General features: G+C 33.2%; 1 protein-coding gene across 1 annotated transcript; it reads right to left on the bottom strand.

Moving 5' to 3' along the window:
* Positions 1-1,084: 1,084 nt before the first annotated feature.
* TBC1d7 (TBC1 domain family member 7) lies at positions 1,085-5,653 on the bottom strand. The gene is made up of 6 exons (XM_089640721.1): positions 5,375-5,653; positions 3,935-4,119; positions 3,149-3,327; positions 2,620-2,715; positions 2,160-2,289; positions 1,085-1,416 (listed from the first exon to the last, which is right to left on the bottom strand). Exons 1-6 carry the CDS (start codon positions 5,562-5,564, stop codon positions 1,288-1,290), a joined length of 909 nt encoding a protein of 302 aa, XP_089496847.1. The 5' UTR covers positions 5,565-5,653; the 3' UTR covers positions 1,085-1,287.
* Between the last annotated feature and the right edge of the window lie 18,503 nt (positions 5,654-24,156).

The raw sequence follows: 24,156 nt of genomic DNA, 5'->3' as shown, positions 1-24,156 counted from the left end.
AGCAGAGCATGCCATAATAATTTGTCAACATTCAGAAAATTTTGTTTTTTTTTTTTACAATTGATAAATGGTATGTCTGTAAGTTAATGAGGAGAATGTAACCTAATTTTATATTTTTGTATTTTATAATTTATATTTGAATTTTTTTCATGATCACTAAAAGTATAAAAAAAGTTGAAAGTTGGTTTTATTTTTATTTGATCATAATTTTTCAGTAAAGCAAGCCATGAAAAAATTATGCAGTTGTCAAAAGTTTTGATACAGCGGATATTTTATCAATTTGAAACTTGAAAATCCCTTTCCAAACGTATAATAAGGGCAAGCAGTGTTTGGATTCTGAATAGTGGTCTTTTGCCAGTGCGGTGCTGAGAATACCTTCCACTCTTGAAGTACTTACAATCTTACAGCAATAATGCTCTAATATCATTCAAATTAAATGAAAAAAGAGTTTTAACCCTTCAGTACTTTCATCACATTTGTTCAGTTCGCAATGTTTTCTGTGTATTTATTGTATGCATCTTATTTAAAATTTTCTGTAAAAAAATACTGTTTTAGAAATTAGATAAAATTATCTTTCTGGTGTATGCATTTTAAAAAAACATTACTGTTTCTAAATAATAAAATTTTAATATCAAACGTGGAAAATGTCAAAAACGATGGTACTTAATTTTTTACTCCAATCATAGAAAGATTAAAAGAACTCGATATTTCAAAAACACATTCGTTTTTTTTTGAAGAATTTGTAAAAAAACTGTGCCTTCACTTTTATTTCGTTCATATAAAAAAAAAAACTATTTTAAACTCAAACTCAAGTTTGTTACGATATCGACGCGACATATGAATTATTTATTTTGACTATTTTTAGGATTTTATTAATGGATTCCATTATAAATATTTGAGGCAATGTGTAAAAAATTATTATTTTTCTTTCTAACGTCAAATAATTATGCACTTTCGCATGATAGAAAAAATATAAAAATACTTTTATAAAATATGGACGATCGGTAATATATGACCCTCAAACGCTGGAGGGGTTAAGAATTAGAAATAATGATTATAATTGATTTTATTAATAAAAATGCATTAAAAAATAATAGGTAGTTATACATATAAACAAAATGTGTTTTTTGTTGATTTTTAAAATAAATTTGCAATTAACAAGCACAGTATAAAAAAATATCTGCATAACATTAAAAATAGCTTGTATGATAAAATTTCTTCAGCTTTGCAAGTTCAATGACAATTGATAAATAACATATAATTAAACATCTTATTGTGACGTAAATTTCAACGCAGGTGAATGTCTGGCTTGCTCTTGGATTGACTGAGATCATTTTGAGAAGGCAAATTATAACCATAATGCTGCCAGAGTTCTACAGCTTTGTTAGCTATCACTTCTTCTGTTTCTTCGGGGATCTTAAACAAATACAATGACACCAATTAAATTCTAAGCCCAATATTTAGTAGTACAAATATTATTACATATAATTATATACTATTGAGTCTCCGGCGTGGCGATTTTTAACTTAATGTTTTTGATTCAAGAAGAATTTATAAGGTATTCAGAATCTTTTCAAATCTCTTAATAGTATTATCAAAGGAAGAGTGTATTATAAATATTATATTAAATACTAACGAACCCGGTAATACTTCACTATTGCGAATATCTACCTCGGGCATCTCTGATTTTTTCCACCATTCACTATATATATTGTTTACATTAATATTACAATTAAAAATATTATATGGACTTTTTTTTTTGATTTTATTTTTTTTTTTTTTAAAAGAAAGACAAACATTCCCGGGTTACTAATAACCTGACAATATTTGAAAATCTCCTACTACCACCACAGTAAGCTGAAAATGTTGCTTGTGTTGTGATGGAAGACTTAGCCAGCCGAGGAATTGAACACACTACGCCCGAGTGGGACCCAAGCTCGATGTCAACTCGGCCACCGACCGGTCTCTTGATTCGACTCCGTATCTTATTCGAGTGCAGAGATATTTTGTTATTCCTCGGGCATTCCCGTCTTCTTCTACCATTCAAAACACTGGCACAAACTTTGAAATTTTCAGCGAAATCTGTCGAGTAGTTTTGAGTCTATGGGACATAAATATACAAACATTGCCTTTTTCTTATATAATTGAAGTTTACTTACATCCTGGAGACATTTTATGATTTGTTCACAGTTTTTACATTTGAGTAGATTTCTTCTTAGCGTGACTATTAATGTGACTGCTACATACACTAGAATATTGGATGATCCTCCACACACTTTATCCCATATTCTAGAACAGAAAAAAGATTACAATCAGTGGTTTTCCATTTATTTTCTAAACAATTTTATTGTAGTATTCACCTTTTTCATTTTCTGATTCTCGGTGCGTTTCAGTTATTTGATGAATTTGCGATCAACTGCCAAGCATAAACATTGTGTTGTTGTGCTTGTTATCAGATCACAATTTCAATTGAAACGGGTTCAAAATTGTCTAAAATTCTAAATGACACTAGTCGTCGACTCAATGGATATCAATTGTGAAGAAGTTTGAAACAACCCAACCCAACCTAAGTAACCGTGTTTCTAAGTAAACTAAAATAGAAACCAAATGAAGACTTACTTGACCAAAGCAGATTCATCGAGGACGCCAGCGAAGCAACTGCTAAACCATTTATCCAAGGGAATGGAATCTAATGAATGCTTCTCATTCAAGTATCTGAAAGCATAGAAGGTAACTTATTAATATTATAACCTAAGTGGCATTGAACATAAATGTCATCTGTAATACTACTTTGATGATAAAATTGACGTGAGCATAGGAAAATCACAAAATATGACAACCGAAAACAGACCAATAAAATACAAAAACTAAGATAACTTCAAAACACTACTGTCTAGTAATGTTATAGGTCAGTAAAAGATGGAATTTCGGTAAACAGAACATTATCTTATAATATATCGTCTATGTAAGTTCAATAACGCATAAGACTAGTAGACTACTTGTAATAGGTCAATACTGCCAATGAACCACCCGTAGTACATAAGGTAGCAAGACCGTATACATCCTTAGACAGTTTTTATCCCTCCTGAACATTTTTACAAATGATTTTTATGCAGTATTGGACTTACATTGATGATGTTATAATAACCTGTAAAGATCCTGATCTTCCTTTTCTAATAAATTCTTGGTGGATTCAATAAGTCTTGGGATATCCTTTCCAAACTGTTGAACTAAATTATAGAATCCCTTGGCTAGCCAATAAACATCTATGTCATCATCATACATCTGCAAAAGTGTCTCCGATATCGGGACTATTCCACTTTCCATCTGAAAAGAAAAAAATCAAAAACCTTTCCAATGTGTGGACTTTTTTTATATTTTGCCTTGATTAAAACAAGCCTCCGATAGGATAGGGAACTAGAAGAAGAATACAGATTACAATATCAAAAATATTTGTTAAATTATTAACAAAAAACTACTTCCCTATTTCCACCTGAAAATCACAGAAATTATCCTATAATATTCTATTTATCCTCCATAATCATTATTTTCTTCTTAATACATTAATATGAATGTCTTTTAATTTCATAATCATGATTTTTTATATATATATAAATATATATATATATATATTTTTTTTAATGCTTGATTCAAACAAAAATGTTAATTATTTCACAAAATATGCATGTAACATGTATTGTAAATCTGTATTTTTTTCCAAATGTACACTCCTCTTCCATCCACAAGTATCTCGTCTCATTGTTTATTTTGTTGCCAATTTAGTTTAATAAGTTAACAAGATTTTTTACAGTGCAAAATCTCATGAAAAGAAAGTTTGGAATGTGCCTATCGGCCACAGCAGCCGCGTACAGATAAAATACTAATTTTTCATGGCGGATGGATACTTGCGGCACTCAATGAGTTAAATACAAACCTGCAAATTAAAATCATAGTGCAGTCGCCCCATCTCTAGAAAGAACATGGCCATAAACAACTGTGGTTTGGGAGTGTTGTCATCGACTATTCTCATCACTTTAAGTGCGTGAAAGAGGTCATTAAACTGCGTCTGTCTCTGAGAGGTCACAAATACATGAGAATCTGTGTACACTGGGAGAACACCTGAAATGTCAAATGAGTTATATCAATTTAGGAAAATGCTTGAAGTGGCAAGGACATCACTGTTGGACTCCAGGGGGAGGGGATTTAACCTTCAAACCTGGGTAAATGTACAGAAAAGAGGCACACGCTTATTACGCACATTTTATTTTAAAAACACTTTGTGTCAGTTAGATAATAACGAAAAGGAAGTATTTCAGTTTCCAGAATTGTAAAATAATTCATTTTGGTAGCTATTTTGTTAAAAAATCATAACACACTTTGTGCCGGAAAGGTAGTTCTATCGGTTGGATCTTCTGGTGCTCGACAGCGGAAAGGGTAGATCTTCCTTTTATGCCGGTTCTACTTTAACAGTGTAAAAGGGATGCTGTATGAATATTGTATACGAATTTATTTGGAAAAGTCCTAACTATACTTTTATAACTTGGTTATGGTGAGTAGTAAGTAGAAAAATTGTAATGTACATTCAAATATATACATTATTTTTGAAGACATAGCGATTTAAAATCTAGTTTTAGCTAATCTAGCGGGCTATTTTGTGTACATTTTTCAAAACCTGCATAAGTAATATTTAAACAGCAGATAAAGAAGAGATTGGAGATACCAAAAAGGCGATTGGAGCAAAAACAGCTTGCACATAGTTGTTATTGCATTCAGCTCTTCAATTGATCTTGACGACACAATTTTGACTAAGAACCTAATAAGCTATTTTGTGAACGTCTTCCAGCACCCCCTACTTTAATAGTTGTTTCCAATTGTAAGTAAGTTGAAATTTAATGCTATTTTAATTTTTTTGTAAGCGTACAGTGGAATTTGGCAACTTTACCGATAATTGTTTGAAAAAATACAAATAAACTCGTTGAATTCCGCTTCACGATTAATACGCAAAAAAATTATAAATAGCCCTTGGTTTCAATTTAATTACTACAAGAAACAACTATTCATGCTTGGGAGATGGTATATAAATAAAATAAAACTTAGATTTGAAGATTAGGAAATATGCATTAATTATTAAAATAACCCAAACTTAAACCTATTTTGTGCATGTTCACTTAAACCACCGACTTAAATAGTTGTGTCCATTAGATATTTAGGTTGAAATCAAGTGGTGTTTTTTTAAAGAGCCTTTGCATGAAGCAAAATTCGACAACTTTAATAAATAACATGAAAAGGCTTAATTATCCCATGATATTATTAGGTGGGTAAGAAGATTTTTTGCATGCATAAAAAATATTAAATGGGTCGTTCTATTCCCCACCTAGTTGAACTTTCCATAGCAAATTCCTATATGTAGCTGGGATTGTAAATCTCAATCCGAACTGTTTTAATTTCACTTTGTCCCATGGTTTTTCTTTTAGTAATATTTCTAGAGACTTCTTTTCCTCGACGCTTCGGCAGCCGACTTTTTCATAGTAAGAAGATCTGAAGTTTCTCTCGTCGTTTGCCATTTTGTATATAATTTAGCTTAATATTTAACTTTTCTAAAACAGAAGAGAAATTATATTATTTTTGCACAAATAACTTTGTTTGACACAAATGTCACACTGACAGCTAAAGGATGGTGTTGCCATACTCTAATCCATAAACAAACCACTCACCTCCATTGTCCGATTCAGACACAGCGATTTATGGAACGACAAAAATTAAACAAGATTCTATTCAGACGTTTCAGTTTAACTTGAACCGATATTGTAAATCAAGATGGCGTCAAGTGAAATTATCGCTGCGTACGTGCCTATAATTTCGGACCTTTTACGGAACGAACTTGAGAATATGAAAAAGCGTAAAAAAACGTGGTATGTGTGCCAGAAAATGGATTATAAGGAGTAACGAATTGACGAATTTTAAGGACTGAATGCAGTTGGAGCTAACCAAACATTGTCCAAAGAAGTGAAGCTAGCTGTCTACAAAGGAGTACTGGTATCTACCTTGATGTCCGACAGTGATACATGGAACTAGCAGAATGAGGAAAAGTAGACTGAATGCTGTTTAAATTATTCAAAAATTTCCCATTTTTCGGGAAATTGTTATTTTCTTCTCCTCAATCTGGGGATTTTGAGCTTGTATTGTGGGTATTATTTAAAGGTAGGCAACCCTACCGGTAACGTTCCTAATTAAAAAGGGGGGGGGGGAGGTTGAAGCGTCCTGTTAGTTACCAGAGTTCGTCCGATTATTTCTCGTTTGACTGCTGATCGAAAAACACGCCTGCAGTGAGCGGGTGAGTTTTTTTTTGTTTTTCTCATTTAAAAATATATTTCTTTTATATAAAAAACATAAATATGTTATACTAAAAAAACTAATTACAATAAAAATGTTTTCTTTTTAACGTAACTACCCAATTCAACAGAGAAAAACGTTTCTCGTGTTTGAGTTGGGGAGTAGTGCCATTACAATATACATAGGGTAAAGAAAAGAATAAAAAAAAATTATAAAGTAAGAAATAAACAAAATGTATATAGCACATAGACTAATATTAGTCTATGATTGATCGTATTGAAAATATACAATCCAAATTTATTAAACACCTTTCGCATCGCATTAGTGACCGGTTTGACCCTACTGCTTTATATAAACGCAGAAAACTTTCTGATGCCATATTCTTATACAAAATCATGAACAATCTTGTTGATTCATCACATCTGCTAGAAAAGAATGCATTTCGTTGCCCTGAACACAACACCAGATCGAACGACTTATTTAGAACACCAAACTGTAAAGCCAAATATGCGCAAAACTCTTTAATAGGACGTATCTGTAAAACTCACAATGCCTTACGAGATGTAGACATTTTCAAGTGTAACTTGAAAATATATAAAAAGGTACTTACTAAACTTATTTTTTTTTTTGTGAAATAATCCTATCATCTTAATTTATTATATCTTAGTTTATTTTATTGTTTTTAGTATAATCATGCGAAAACTGTATTACTACTAACTGCCTTTACTTGTTTTATAGCATTTTCTAATTTCTTATTTTGTTTATTTTTTATATTTCTTTGTCATTTATAAATGTATTGTGGGGGCGCAAATATTGAATCAACGACTAGACTTAATGGAAAATTATTGGTCTAGATCATGTAAATAATTGCTGTTTTTGCTAAATATATAAATGACTGTTTGTTTCCTAAAAAAATAAAATTAAAATCACTACAGGTGGGTGACAGTGGCTGGTTGTGAAGAAAATTAGGCGGGTAGGGAAACACGGGTTTCCCTACCCGCATAATACATATTAGATTAGATTTGATATAAATATATTGCTTAACTGCTCTCGGTAATAGAAAATTACATCCGTCGGCTGTAACAGGTGGCCCTGAGAAAACCCACGTTCCGGACAGAAGGTTCAATATTTTTGCAATTCGATATACCGTTGCGACATTTTTTCTGGCTTCACGTTGGAGGTTGATACTTCGTTTTATTGTGAAGTGGCCTTCATATATAATATATATGCAGAGATGTGTTTTATTTCAAATAAATCCATTTGAAATGGAAATGCAAAATGGGTATTTTCCATTTTGCATTTCAAATACTTTTCTAAAAACCATTTTGCATTTTAAATGCTTTTCTCAATGCATTTTCCATTTTAAATGCCTTTTAGCAACATTCTTCCTACTATCTCCACTCATCTTTTTTTCATAAGCCCCAAATATCAGTCTGTCCTCAACCTCGCTATGGGAGATAATTTACATATGTCAAGTTGCTCCCTGGTAGGAGCCCTGGCAATTGAGTGATACCATTACAAAAAATACTGATTTAATACTGAACATGGGGCCGTGACGCTGTGATATTAAATGTTAGATAGCAGTTTCTATGTTTTTACGTTTGACGGCCGGCGTGGTCTAGTGGTATACGCTTTTGACTACAGATCCGAAGGTCGCGGGTTCGAACCCGGCGTGCGCAAATAAATTTTATTTGATTAATTTGTGTTATTTCACAATTAATTAATTTAAATTAATTTAAAATAATATATAGTATATTTGCGGCACGTTCCAGAGTGGAAGATACTCTCAGTATCGCCCTGGTGTAAGACCACCATTCAGAATTGAAACGTTGCTTGAAATGGCTTTAGCCGTGTTTGGTGACCAGATCTGAATAGCCAGGTACTTCCCCACCTTCCTCCTCCCCATCTCCCTCCCCTCCACAATACCCTCAGCCTCACAACATACCCCAATTGGGGATGCCATAGTCTCACTGGCTCCAGACGGGAGCAGTTGGGACTCTTGTGCGGTAATACTGTAAAAAAAAAAAAAAAAAACATTAGTCCCGCGCATTTTGTTGTGGTTTCATAATCTGTATTCGTGGTGTTTTTGGATTTACCACCATGTAATATGTTTGTTCTACATTGATGTCCATTAATGGCAAAATTGTTAAAAATTCTATAATTATTTTAATTGTTTGACCTGAGAAACCATTTTGCATTTTCAATGCATTTTGAAAATAGGTATTTTGCATTTGAAATGCTTTTCTAAAAACCATTTTGCATTTTCAAATGGAAAAGTTTTGACCCATTTCCATTTTGATTTCAAATGGTTTTGGGTACCCATTTTGCACATCTCTGTATATATGTGGCTGAAAAAAGCTTTCCTTTTAATACTGTCTGTATCTGTGTTTGCTCCAATAAAAAAAATCCAAGGAATTGCTGTGAAGAAAAATGAAGACAGAGTAAAAAAAAACAACTCCATAAAGAACTATCATAAGGAAATAGTTGTAAAACAAAGAAAAAATTAAAGGATTCCAAAAGAAATAAAATATCGGACTCCACAGAGAAAGAAAATGTACATTAATGAAAAACTAAACAAGCAAACAAGCAACTTCCCTGGTTAGCTAAGTCCACGAAATCTATTTGATTTTTGAACCAGGGACGGTCAGGTTCAACCAAGGAAAAGCAACGATTCTCCGGTAATTCGCATAAAGTCCCCACTGCAATAAACGTGCATTTATACAGGACGATGCTCAAGAATACATTACAATACATTTTTTAATCACTTGTCTAAGGGACCATTTTGTTTTCCAGATTATGAATCTTATAATTAATTATTTAATTCATGTTGTTCCGTTACGACGTTTGTCATTTTTGCTCTTTGCTGATGACATCAAGCTATACAAAAAATAAATTATGTAAATCATTGCCAAATACAAATATTAGTAAGTTTAAAGATTGGTGCATACAAAATAATCTATTTTTAAATGTACAAAAATGCAAAACCTTGACTTTCTACAGAAATAAAAATCCTGTTTAATTTGAATATTCCTTTCATAATACAGCCTTAGAAAGAGTCACGGAAATGAGAGATCTCGGAAATATTTTGGATGAAAAACTAAGTTTCATGAAAACACTAGGCTTCTTAAAGAACAACTAAAAACTTTAACTCCATACAATCCATTAAACTGTTATACATATCTCTAGTTAAAAGCATTAAGGTGGAAACACATTATTAAAACCCGACGCGACCCGATGAAACGCGATGCGTGTTGAGTCGAATCAAATGTATTGTTTTCTATAGACCAGAATCACACTATGAACATCCGACGCGACGCCATGCGCGCACACGACATCCGATCCAGACGTGCCAGGTCGGTGTGTTGCCCATGGTGGGGGTAAACACGCTACCCGACGCGGCCTGCGCAGTATGTTTCTAGACAACACCCGACGCCACGCGTCAGTCGTTCGAGAACTGTCACAGAGCATATAAGGAATTTATGCCAATTTAATATTATTTTTGCATTTATTTAGCGAAATGACCGACGAACAATTAATTGAGTTGGTAAAACGATATCCTGTTATATATGACATGAGTTTAGCTATATACAGGGATCTTATGTTATCTTATCTTTCTTGTGTAGTGTATGTCACTTTGAATAAATTCGTGTATTTCTTCAAATTGTGTTTTAGTAACCCGAAAATACATATGAAATCTTTCACTATCTTGAAGTAAGTCTGGATACAGAGTATGATATTCACCACACATACTTCTCCTTTGATTTATTTCATGAACCCAGTAACGCCTAGTTATTCTCTTTTTCTTGAGTCGTTTAAGTATCATATATGTACCCATAATTTGCATCAAATCTTCTTCAAAGTCTTCATCTGACTCGTTATTTATTAAATCCATAGTACAAAACCATTCACTTCCACTGCTGTTAGCTAACTGTATTCAGAAATTGCTAGTATGTCGTGGCGTCGCGTGTTGGTAATGTGCACGGTGCACATCGGGTGTCGAGACGTGGCGTCGCGTCGCGTTTTAATAATGTGTTTCCTCCTTTATTGAATACAACTCAGTAGTTTGGTCTCCCTCTTACAAAATTCACATTAATAACATTGAGTGAATACAAAAAATTCTACGTTTTATAAATTTTAAATTAAATATCCCACTAGAAGACTTACAATATAATTTCTTATTAAATACTCTAAAAATACACACATCGGAAGACAGGCGTAAAATAAACGACTTAACTTTTGTATTAAAAATATCAAATCACACGATGGGAAACCAATACTTGGGTGATGTCGATATATTTAATATTAACCCTTTTTAACTTTGCGAATTTTGTGGATCACGTAAAAGATTTATTCCAACACCATTCCTAAACAGTAATTGTATTTTTGTAAACCAGTCAAATCGCTGTATTTTTTTAATGTTTTGTTCTTGTTTTTATTTTTATTTCTTGTACGAATGTTTGAATGTAATTTTTATTATTTCTTTCTTATGTTACAAAATTTTACCCCACCTACATGTAAAAGCCCTCTGGGCGTTAAATAAATAATATAAAAAATATTTTTTCTGTCTACGCCACATTATTAGCTTTGTTATTGTCATTTGTTATGCTCCCGCTAACCATAGGGTAGAAATTCAAACTCCACGCTTGATTTTTGTACTTCTTTTTGTAGATTATTTATGGTCCTAGATGACACCTAGCGAAAAATGCGGCAAGGAAGCATCTTGGCAGGGGGATTTAACTAAGCTTTGGCCTTGAAACTCATTTGAAACCGCCACGCCCACCTCAAAATTCTTATAGAAAACGAATAATATGGCTAAAAGCTCAGATCTCATTGGTGAGAACAGAAGGATTGGTTTGATCTCTCGCTCTCTACCATAATGACTCGTGTAACAGAAAGAGATGACGGAATTTTGGCGTTTGACAGTTTCAAATCATTCAAACAAAATGAGAGTGGTTTATTTATACACGCGGGTTGTCATTTGCTGCCGAAATACTATCATTTCCGTCGAAAATATTGCGTGTTAAAGTTGTTCGTCATAAAAATACAATATAAGCCGGTATAGTGTTAGCGAGTTACAAACATATTATATTCAACCTACCTACGTAAGTTCAAGTTTAAAGTGAATTAACAGTTTTAGGTTATTCGTTCGGTTTTTTGAACAATGCTTCATACTTGACATATGTCTTCCTCCACAACGTATAAATGTTATTTATTATATCGATAAACTTATTCATGTTATTGATTAGTGTTATCCTGTATTATCTTATTGTTTTGGTGAAATTAAAGATTTTTAAACAAATGTAACCATGAGTTCATGAGGCTGAAAAATGTCGGAATTTTTCGTCGTACTGTCGGACAATCATGTTTTGGAAATTTTCTTCAGTGTTTTTGCAAATTTCTTGTCATTTTGGGTTTCTTCTTCTCAGATTAACAAGTTTCATCTTAAGGAAATGCACTGTAAAAGTTTATTTTCTTAGTCAGATGAACCTTGCCCTTGGAAAACATTTCGACATTTTTCTGCTTCAAGGACATTTTTATAATAGTTTTTTTGGGCTAGTGAATGAATAGAGTAGGCTGAGAGCAATTATGTTGTCTATGGTCGCATCTTTTTTTAAATGGCCTTGAGTTTCCTCTACCTTGTCTACTGCTCTGCTCCGCACGGTAGGTACTGCTTGTATATCTGTGGTTAAGTACTGTATAATTCTGTTGGATACAAAAAGAGATAGTTGATTTATGACAAAAAGCCCGAAGATATCGATCTAGAGAGTGGTATATTTATGCATCTTGGTTTATTTATGAAAAGAACAAAGAACATTATTTATGGGAAAGAAGCAATCAGGGGGGTATAACTCCGAGAAAAAAGTGGGTCAGAAAAAAAGACACGTAAATCTCTATGGCTAACTTGTGACGTATATTTTCCACAAACCAGTACGAACTTCATGCATGTTTATAGGCCACTGTCATTGGCCGATTTTAGGCTAGCCAATGGGTTGGCTCCGAATGAGAATTATATTGTCTATGGTTACGCCTTTTTTATAGTTTCTATCCTAGTCGATGGTGAGTATGTGTAGTAGTGACGTATATTTTTCAGTTACAGACTTTTATCTATGGCAAACATTAGGACCCATGGGCTCAGTACTAAAAACCCGAAGATATTGATCTAGTGAGTTGTTCATTTAGGGCCGGTTTTATAAACGAAGTACCAAATTTCGGTTACGTAACGAACCGTTTTTCTTTAACGGGCCGCTATCCGTTCGTTATCTTATTTTGCGTTCTATAAACATATTTGCATTACTAGCGGTCATCGGTTACATTTAGTCCGAAAGTTTTTTTACTGGCAATGTTTTTGGTAAATAATTGTCTGTGATACTATTTTCATCTATGGATTTAGTCAGCTGTCAAATGGCTGTCAAGATCGTTGCCAATCGTTGTTAAGCTATAAGTTTAAATAACTTTATAAATCTTCAATATACATCAAAAATAAGTAAGTTTATATTTATAATACAGTGGATACGAATGCATATAGTGTTGATCAACATTATTTTATAGTTTTATGTGCGCGTAAACTAACCTACGTATATTAAAAAGGTTGACATATTTTTACACTATCGTGATTTTATCGTGTTTAATGAAATTATTGTAATTTTTCAGAAATAAACATAAACACCAAGAGTAGCGGTGGCAACAGTTGTTGGAGGTAATAAGTGGGATTGTTGGAATCCTACAATTCTGAAGACTCCGGTTAACGCCAAATTAAAGCAGAGCAAGAAGAAATTAAAGAAGATACCAACCATCCCACTTGAGCAAGTGCTGTCACCCCCTGTTGCTTGTGATGTTATTTCTGATCTCGAGGATCTTTGAGGCCCTTCAACTATTTGATTTTTAGTCTTTTATCGTTTCCTGTCCAATGCAACGTCTATTCCAACACGAGTCGATGATCTTCTGAAAATTCTATCTTCTACAATTGTATCTTACTTTAGCGTTTTATCGGCACGCACATTGTACAACACTTTCTTTTAAAATATATGTTGATTAAGATTTATTTTCTTCGCTTGTATACTTTGTATTTGAAAATAAAAAGTAAGTTTATTGAAGATGAATTATTTTATTATATACAATTAGATTACCCGGAGGAGAGGGATTTAAAGTGAGTATTGAATGTAACATTCAAATTTGAACTATTTTTAAGGCTAAATTAATAGGGGTATATAAGGTAGAGAATTTTTCTTTTAATAAAACTATAGTCTGTCTGAAATAATATATTTCTTTATAAAAATATGAGCCATGCTGTAATTATATTATAGCATTAGAAGTAATGTGAAATATTGGATGAAGAACAACATTTTACAATATATGTATTTAGAAGTAATGTGAAACATTGGATGAAAAATAGCATTTTATTTATTGTTGTTATACGCCCATAGGGGCTTTTACATAGATTATAAAACAATATTATATAAGTTATCGAGGATTACACATACATAGAATTTATACCAAAAGTTATAAAAGTGAAAAATTTTAAGAATATACAAGTAGTTTTTGAAAAATATAGAAATCAGTGTTGTCAGTGATATGTTTTTGAAGAATATAGAGTGAATAACCGTGACATATTTTAAACAATATAATGTTTGACAATAACATAGAACAAAATAAAATATAAAACATTATAATAACACATCAAATTATTAAATACATTATACCCTCGTTACAATAATTTGTAGGAATTCACAAAGTGTTTGTTTAAATTGCATTTTAGATTATAAAGGGAATCAGCGAATATATCTACAATACCACCAAACTTGTTGCATAAATCATGCATCCTATTAGTAAGTGAGTGTGATTACTGATTGATAGTTGGTTGTGTATGTGTTGCAAAAGAATGTTATATTTTACAATATATTTAGAAGTAATGTGAAACATTGGATGAAAAATAGCATTTTACAATATATTAGAGCCATTTTTTGGGTACATTAGCTTTCTGCGAAACTAAAAATTAAAAAATATAATGTTCCTTCAGTCATCATAATCTCACATCCATGATAAGCTGGTAAGTGATTACATGCGGTAATTGTTGGTGATTTAGTTATATCATTTTAATTATTGGAAATGCAGTGGCGAGGTGGCCAGTCTAGTTCACTTTTCAGATAGCGTCAGATTCAAATTAGGACCACAAATCGAGGACTTAAAAGTCAAATAATGTCATCTATAAATAATATATATATATTTAAATAGCAATAATTCAAGGGCCTTCAATGAATGCTTGCTAAGACATACCAGTGGTGACTTTTTGTGAATAACGTTGAAGGCCTGGAAATGATTGTACAGAATTTTGCTTTGATCTAGGGAAACGTTTAGCGTCATTCATACCAACGAAACTCCTAGTAGCTAGAAGTACACAATACACACAGATGCACTATTAAAGCAGACTCCCAAAATAAGTATTAATGAAGTTATATAGTTCATTATCAATAGTCATATCCTCATCAACAATATTGGCAGGATCTTGTTGGTCCGGTGGTTGGGGTGCTTCCATGGGATAGTCGTCTTCATTTTCCTTTCTTGCAATATTGTGCAGTACTGCAGTAGCCACGACGACACCCTTATTGGTAAGAATAACACAGGGAACCTACGTTTCCACACACCAAAGCAACGCTCGATACAATTTCGGGTTCTTATTTGGGACTCATTATACAATCGTTCCACTTCTGTTAAAGGATTGCTCAGTGGTTTCCTTAAATACTTGGTTCGTGGATAACCGCTGTCACCTACCAAGGTCTTGTCGCCAAATTCACCTTGTTCAAATCTGGCTTTAAGAGAGGAGTTATTGAATATACTTGAATCATGAGCAGAACCTGGCCATCACATTCCTAAGCACAAGTTTAGCATCACACACAGCTTGCACATTCAAAGAAAAATAACCTTTGCGGTTACGATAAGTTTCCGCTTGGTCTCCTCCGGGTGACTGGATCCTGACATGGGTGCAGTCAATGGCACCGATGACCTTTGGGAATCTTGCTATCCTGTACAAGTCTTGAACTCCGTCACTATTCATGTTTATGTATACGTTTCTCATGGAGGCTATTAATTGCGTCACTCTCCATACAACAATGCACGCCGTCGACTTGGAGACTCCTGTAAAATCGCCGGCTGCTTGAAGCATTGATCCCAGAGCGTAGAATCGTAGTGTTAATAATAACTGCTGGGCTCGCGTAACTGGCTGATTTCGATATGTCGCCGGCATTAATTGAGCTCCAATTATATTTAAAATTTGAGGAACGGTCCTCTTTGACAAACGAAATCTCATTTTGAAATCTATATCTGCGAAATAATTAAAATAGTCCAGTCTATGCATAAAAACACGCGGTTGTCTGCGTCTTGCAACTTCGTCTTCACTGCTGCTCGATGAACTATCTTCGAGAATTATCAATCGCCCATCTTCACTTTCACTGCTCGATGAGGAATCCATTGCACAAACACAAATTATATAGTAATATTATTTAAAAAAAATAGTGCACGGTTCCAAATAAGTGAGCGCCGGGAACAACTACTGATAACAGAACTGTCAAAAAACGTCAGCATAATGAACAGCAAACGGATCGTTATCCATTTAACTGCCCGAAATCAGTCGGTAAAGCGTTAACCGCTACTTAACCGACCGGTAGCCTGGCGAATGTTTATAAAACGGCGAAATCAAGCAGTAGACCAAATATTTGTTAAAAATGGTATCAAGCGTGACTAACGGATGGTTATAAATGGTTATAAAACCGGCCCTTATGGAAGCAATCAACCGTCACATGACCGTTATCGACTCAAAATTGAAGATTATGATTGAAGAGTTATTTACCGAAGTGAAAACCGCTGCAAATCTACATAAATCTCAATACGATATATTATAAGGTACGGTGATCAGATAACTCAAAAAAATATGCCAAACAATACCATAACAACTCCAAGCCAACTGTCACCGACATGAGTGGTTTATTTATGCTGACATGCGTCCGACCATCGTCCGACTAAAGCCTTTTCCCCTAAATGTTCTTCAGTCAATTTATTTGCTTGTTTTATGTTTCGCGTAATAAAATGCATAATTGGGACGATTCGGCATGTTTGGCGCGATATGTCAACATTTCTCGCTTCAAATTCAAGATGTTACTACAGCTGTATTTAAAATTGAATAAAACAAAGGTAGTTAACTTGTCCAGTGAAAGAAACATTTTGATAATCGTGCAATATAGGCACTTCAATGTGCTATTAACGAATTCGCATAATCCAAGTAACCTGGAAATATTGCCATTTACCCTAATGACGTACCAAGATGTACAAGAAATTTAGATTTGTTCTGGACAGATTAGATATACACTAAAATAACTCGGTATATCATAATTCCATCTACCTATAAGAACTAGTCGATACAAAATTATTTTTAATTGCAACAAAAATATCAGGACTGAGTCATTTAGATACTCGCTTATACCTGATCTGCATGCAGTTGGCAATGTTTTCTCAGAAGTAGTAGATGTGTTAAACTGCACGGAATATAGTTATAAGAAGGCTATAATAACACACCTCAATCACAATAATCAATGTCAGGAATGATAATATTCTTCTGCATGGCTCCTATCCTATCATATTTTACTACATATCTTACTTTGACTTATTAATATACTACAGATTGCTACTTATATTATATTCATATCTCTTTTTTTCATACTTTTAACCTTACTTACTATTTACTGATTATACCATTATACTTACATTTATATTGTTGCATTCCTTATGTTGCTGTACTATTCTCTGTAAATTAGTATGTGAATGGCACATGTTGTGCCGTATATGTGAAATAAATAAATACACCTAAACTATTAACTTCAGATATCTTATAGTATTAGCTAACATATATACATATTATAACTTTTTTTTTAAACTTCCGATTTTATGTCCGGGTTAAATCTTCCCCATAGGAAAAACTAAACCCTTCCACACACTTTTCCACAAATGATCATCTAGTTAATCAACATTATGCAAGTGCATTATACATATAAGTAAAATAAATACAAAACAATACAAGAACAACACGTCAACTCACCAGAGATCAAATGGGAAAATAATTCACCGACTCCAGATATTTTCATATCAGAGGGTTCGGCTCTGTAGAACTCCTAACAGGGCCTATAAATCCTACTGATCCCTCAACATAAATATTTAAAAATCTTTCGTTATCCTACATGTATTCAAAATGACCGACTTTTGCATCTTTGTATATAAATTTTTTGATAGATCCAATACGCCTAAATTTAAAAAAAATTATAATTCATAATAAAATTATTATTTCTTATCCATAAGTACCATTGAATCGCTGACAGCCCTGAATTGTTAATGCCAAGTTGCGATGCCTACTCAGCTATTCCAAGTACAATTAATTTTGTGGATAACAATAAACTCACTACTGACTATTATCATAGACACCTCATAGACACCTTCGACTTATGACAGGTCTTATACAAGCCTAGTATAAATTAGTAACTATTGTTACACTGGTATATATTTATTTCGAATTATGCATTGTCTTACTGCACTTATATTAATAACTGCATCACTTGCAATAGTGTTTTTGTGTACACATTAATTGATGTGTAATTTATTGCTATTATTATCCTGTGTTCCACTGTACGCTTGTAATTCAATTATCACTGTATTGTAAAAGGGTCAATCCGCACCAAATCATCCAGGCCATGTCACCCACCATCTCAGATTTTGATGAAACTTTAAATTTTTAATCCTTCCATATAGATAAGAAAATATACCAAATTTTACCTTCCTACCTCAACTCGTTTTTTTTTTATGGGCAGTTGAAGTTTGGGCAAAATAAGCGTTTTTACATAATCCGAGCACTCCGGAAGAGCTTGTACCTTCAATGAAAAAAAATTGTATCTTTGTCATTTATAGTGCAAATGCAATGAAAATTTTCAATATTATCAAGAAAACTATGCTGATTGCAGAAAAAAATAAATAAACCCTTTACATTTATCTACTTGACTTTAAAAAATTACCAAAAGTAATTTTTTAAGTAATTTTTGGGACGGAAAAGGTACTTTACAAAAAAGCAATATCTCGGGAAGGTACAGTGTTAATGAAGTAATTTTTTTTTTATTCATATCTACAAATAGCATAGAATCACATACAAAAATAAAATTCATGGCATTTTACTTGCTTCAATAAATAAAATCCATTTTAAACTTTTTTCAAACTTTTTGTAATTTTTTTTTATTCTTATCTACAATAAACATAGTACAACCTAAAAAAATAAAACTCCTGGTATTTTGTGTGCTTCACAGTGTAGAAACGTTTTTAAAATAAGAAATCTTTATCATACAGAATTGTTCTAGGTTTTTTTAAATCTAGATACAAAAATAAATAAAATCCATTTTAAACTTTTTTCAAACTTTTTGTGATTTTTTTTATATCTATTTTTAGTTTGTAATTGGGCAAGTTATAGTTTAGGTATATAGCTAGTAATATAGCTAGTAATATAGGTTGAATGAATGGACTAATATCAAAGAAACAGTCCTAGAGACAAGTCACTACATGGAAATGATGTATCTGCAACAAGAACAAGACAGAACATGAAAATTACTATCTGCCTCATCACTAAGTTTGCAGGATACTACATGCTTTGTTTCCTCTGACATGCTTAGTTCTGAGTCAGCTTCAAAGCAGTGATCATCTATATAAATACAGTAGTTGTTTCATGTTATGGTGTACGTTGTTAAAATGTCTCTAATCGAAACAAGTTTAGTTAAATGTAGTGTGGGACAACATAATGGTACTGAATGTCACAAAAAAAGTTATACTAAGTCAGAGAAATTAACGAGTGTGGATTTGTTAAGTGAATTTGAAATAAAGCTTATTCAACAAAGAAGTTTTGTATCTACAGACTTGGTTTTCAACATTTGTGAGCACCACAGAATATTTAACCTAAATAAATATGAAACATTTCAAAAAGCTTGTTTTGACCCGTCCCAAAGCCACAAAAGGAAAATTACAAAAACTTTAAGAACAGTATCCTTGGAATTTTCAGAGAACATTAATACCATTCTAAAAGTAACTAATAAAGCAATCCCTGGACAAAAAATTTGTAATGCATGCAGAGCAAAAATTAGTAAGAGCCAAAACCTTAACAATGAAATTGAAGAGCTTAACACTTTTCAAGAAGACATAAGTGAAGTTGAAAATGTTTTAAACAAAGAAATTTTTTTACAAGAAATCAACACTTCTTTAACTGACATTGGAGAATCTCCATTTAAACTACATACAATACCACCCCACAGTAAGTCTAGTTACGCTAAACGGAAGTTAGATTCTGCTTGTTCAACCTTAAAGAAAAAAGTAAGTAAAGTTTTAGAAAAAGAATTTTCCCCAGTAAAATGTGATGCAAAAATACCAAGATGTATTCAAGAAAAAGCTAATGACATGGACAGGCTTGTTGAGTTGGTTAAAAAAAAATTGGAAACACAAGTTACACGCCGTGAGAGAATTCAGCTTCTAACTCTCGCTCCAACTTCGTGGAGTAGAAAAAAGGTTGCTGAAGAATTCAGTGTTGGTGAATACTCAGTTCGTAAAGCACGAGAGCTACTAAATGAAAATGGTATCATTGCTTTACCTGATCCAAAAAAAGGAAAACCATTAGACCAAGGAACAGTTACTTTGGTTAAAAATTTCTACCAAAACGATGAATTTTCTCGTGTTATGCCAGGGAAAAAAGATAAAGTTAGCATAACCAAAAATGTTTATGAACAAAAAAGACTATTGCTTTGTAACCTGAATGAACTTTATGCTACCTTCAAGTTTGAAAACCCTGCTTCAAAAATTGGGATTTCGAAATTTTGTTGGTTGCGTCCCAAATGGTGTGTGCCAGTAGGTTCTCCAGGCTCTCATTCTGTCTGCGTTTGTGCAATTCATCAAAATGTAGTGTTGCTTCTTAATGCTTGTGACAGTGAAGAAACGTACAATGATTTAATGGACTACTTAGTGTGCTCAAAGAACAATAGAGACTGTATGCTTCGACATTGCGATAAGTGTTCAACATCTAGTGAAAATCTTAAGAAACATTTGTTAGAAAAATTTGAAGAATGGGACCAAGAAGATGAAATTACATACAGTGCATGGGTAACTACTGATAGAACACAGCAGGTTTCAGTTACAGTTCCCTTTCATGAATATGTAGAACATCTTGTGAAGAGTCTTGTAAAACTTCTTCCTCATTCTTTTATAACAAAGTCTCAATCAAAATATCTCAAAGAGTCCCTAAAAGCACAGCTTCAGATAAATGAAGCTGTTGTGTTATTAGACTTCAGTGAAAACTTCTCCTATGTTATCCAGAATGAAGTCCAGGGTTACCACTGGACGCAAGACAGTTGTTCACTCCACCCAGTGGTAATTTACACTTGTGAAGAGCCTGGCAAAGATCTCACAGTGTCAAGCTTGTGTGTAATTTCAGATGACTTGGAACATGATGTAAGTTTCGTTTACGAAACTCAAAAAATTGTTGCTCAATTTTTAAATCAAAAATTTCCCCAAATTCAAAGTGTTCATTATTTTACTGATGGTTGCGCAGCGCAATATAAAAACTGCAAAAACTTTTTAAATCTGTGTCACCATCAAAAAGACTTCAACTTGAAAGCATGTTGGTCGTTTTTTGCTACGAGTCATGGGAAATCTCCCTGTGATGGAATAGGTGGAACAGTAAAACGTCTTCTAACTAGAGAAAGTTTGCAACTTGGCCCTGGCAACACTATCACAACTGTAGACAAAACTTTTAAGTTTTGTCAGTCGAGAGTAGAAAATATATATTTTTACTTGCTGAGAAAAGAAAGCTTATTCACTTGCAGGCAACAATTACAGCAGCGTTTTTCACAAGCTAAAACAATACCAGGCACTCGAGGTTTCCACTGCTTTGTTCCTCTGTCTGAAAATGAAGTTGGCACAAAAAGGATAAGTTCAGATTCAGATTATGCTTTGATTTTTAACTTCAGTGGGGAACGAAATCGCTCTGAGCAACTAAGTATGGTACAAATTTGTACAAACTCTTATGTAGCTTGCGTATATGACAACCATTGGTTTTTTGGACTTGTGGTTTCCAAAGATGAAGACGAGTGTGATGTATCCCTCGCGAAGACTTGGTCTGTAATGCTGAATGCATCTGGGTAACTATTCCCCCGTCTAACTATACTTCAAAACGTACCATCCATGTTTCTTGTCTATACTTACCACAGGGACATAAATATGAAAATGCTCTCAGTTCATTCCTTTGTTTGCTTGCTAACGTCAAAGATCAAAACCCAGATGATATTATTCTCGTAATTGGAGACTTTAATATGCCCACCATAACATGGAAACCACAAGATAAAAATTCACACTTAACACCTGAAAATTTAAATTCAATTACTTCCTTACTTACTGACACAATCCATTACTCTGAACTGAACCAATACAATTCCATCGAAAATACCAATAAACGTATACTAGATTTAGTTATCTGTAATGAGGAATGCCTTGTATCTCAAGCATACAACCCTCTTGTCAAAGAGGATTTACACCATCCATCGCTCAAAATCATACTACAATTAGACACACTTCCAACTATCAATGCTCCACCAAAAGAAATTTATCGGTATGATAAAGCTGATTATGATTTAATAAACCAACACCTGTCTAAAACAGACTGGTCTTTTACTCACGATAATGCTGACGTTGACGAAGCAATTTATACTTTTTATGACATTTTAAATAACACCATTAACCAGTTTGTCCCTAAACGTTTCATCAAAAAGAAAAAATTTCCCAACTGGTACTCACCTCCCCTAATCAAAATTATAAATGAGAAACAAAGACTACACAAAAAATGGAAATCAAGTAATAATCCAGTAGATTACATAGAGTTTTCTATCAAACGAATACAACAAAAACACTTACAGAAACATTGTTACACCCAATATATAAATTCAGTTGAGTCTAGTATTCCAACTAACAATAAAAGTCTCTGGAATTACGCTAAGAACAAAAATAGGACAAATGGCATACCACAAATCATGAACCTAAAAGACGAGTCAGGCACCGGTGCTCATCAAGTGTGCCAACTGTTCTGTAAACACTTCCAATCTACTTACGTAAGCGATGAGGGCACGGATGATCCCAGTAATATAGATAATTCCACCTGCGTTAATAATGTTAACCCGATCGGGGACGTACAAATAAACAACTCATTGGTCAATAAATACTTGAATGAATTGGATGTTACAAAGGGTGCGGGCAGTGATGGTATCTCGCCATATTTTATCTCAAAATGTGCCAAAAATCTTGCATTTCCTTTAACTAACTTATTTAACATGTCTTTAAAAAAAGGAATATTTCCTACAAAATTCAAAGAAGCCATTATAATCCCCATCCATAAAACTGGCTCAAAAAGTAACATTGCAAACTATCGCCCAATCTCAATACTCACAGTATTTAGTAAACTCTTTGAGCGCATTGTGTACGATCAAATTTATATATCTATTGTCCGCAGCATACAAAATCAACAACATGGCTTTTTACAAAAAAGGTCAGTAATAACAAACTTAGTCAACTTTACTGAATACTTAACAAGCAATATGGATAATGGACACCAAGTAGATGTTATCTACACAGATTACTCGAAAGCTTTCGATAAAGTTAACCACTCTATCCTCATTAAAAAATTACACCAATTAGGAATCCATGGCGACTTACTTCGGTGGCTAACTTCATATCTGCAGAAAAGACTACAGTGCGTATCAGTTGAGGGAACTAAGTCTAGTTTCTTAACTGTGCCCTCTGGCGTACCGCAGGGTTCCCATCTGGGACCATTACTGTTTAATGTATATATATTTGATATTTATAAATGTTTTTTACATGCTAACTACCTTGCATATGCAGATGACAAAAAAATATACTTAGTAATCAAATCTATCAATGACTGCATAAAACTTCAAGAAGACCTAAATCGTCTTTTTGCATACTGTAAATTAAACAAATTAATCATAAACATTTCTAAGTGCAACAAATTATCTTTTACGCGCAACAAAAATAAAATTTATTTTAATTATAACTTTCATGATACACATATCAATGAAATAGAATCAATCCGTGACCTTGGGGTAGTACTGGATGTAAAACTAAATTTTATCAAACACATTAACGAAGTAATCAACAAAGCCAATAAAATGTTGGGATTTATAATTCGCATATCTAAACCTTTTCGCAACATTAAAACCATGTATTCCCTTTACACCACGTATATCCGCCCCCACTTAGAATACGGCACACTAATTTGGGCACCGTTCTACCAATGCCATATTGACAGAATCGAAAGTGTGCAAAACAAATTTTTTAAACACATAAATTATAAATTTAAATTACTCTTTGCAAATAACACCGAATCCTTAAAATTTCACAACTTTACTCCACTTCAAACACGTAGATTAATATCTGATCAAATATTTTTATACAAAATTCTGAATAACGGCCTGGACTCTCCAGAACTCGTAAATTATTTAAGAATTCGCATACCAACAAGGCCAACCAGACAAAACCATTTTTTTCATTTGCCCGCGTGCAGAACCAACCTTAGAAAAAATTCTCCAATCCCCCGTATATGCGCGCAATATAACACGCAATTTAACAATATCGATATTCTTAATAATACTCTTGTGAAATACCGAAACGAAGTCAAGCGCACGACCACAAATATTAATTAAATTAATGTACAGTAATAGAAAAGGTACAACATGAGCGTCTCCTGTCCCC

This window comes from Hesperophylax consimilis, chromosome 16, assembly GCF_061612785.1.
Source record: "Hesperophylax consimilis isolate HC1 chromosome 16, BYU_Hcon_1.0, whole genome shotgun sequence".
In the NCBI taxonomy this organism is placed as follows: Eukaryota; Metazoa; Arthropoda; class Insecta; order Trichoptera; family Limnephilidae; genus Hesperophylax; species Hesperophylax consimilis.
The sequence above is the reverse complement of the archived record's forward strand: the minus strand, read 5'-3'. Positions and strand labels throughout refer to the sequence as shown.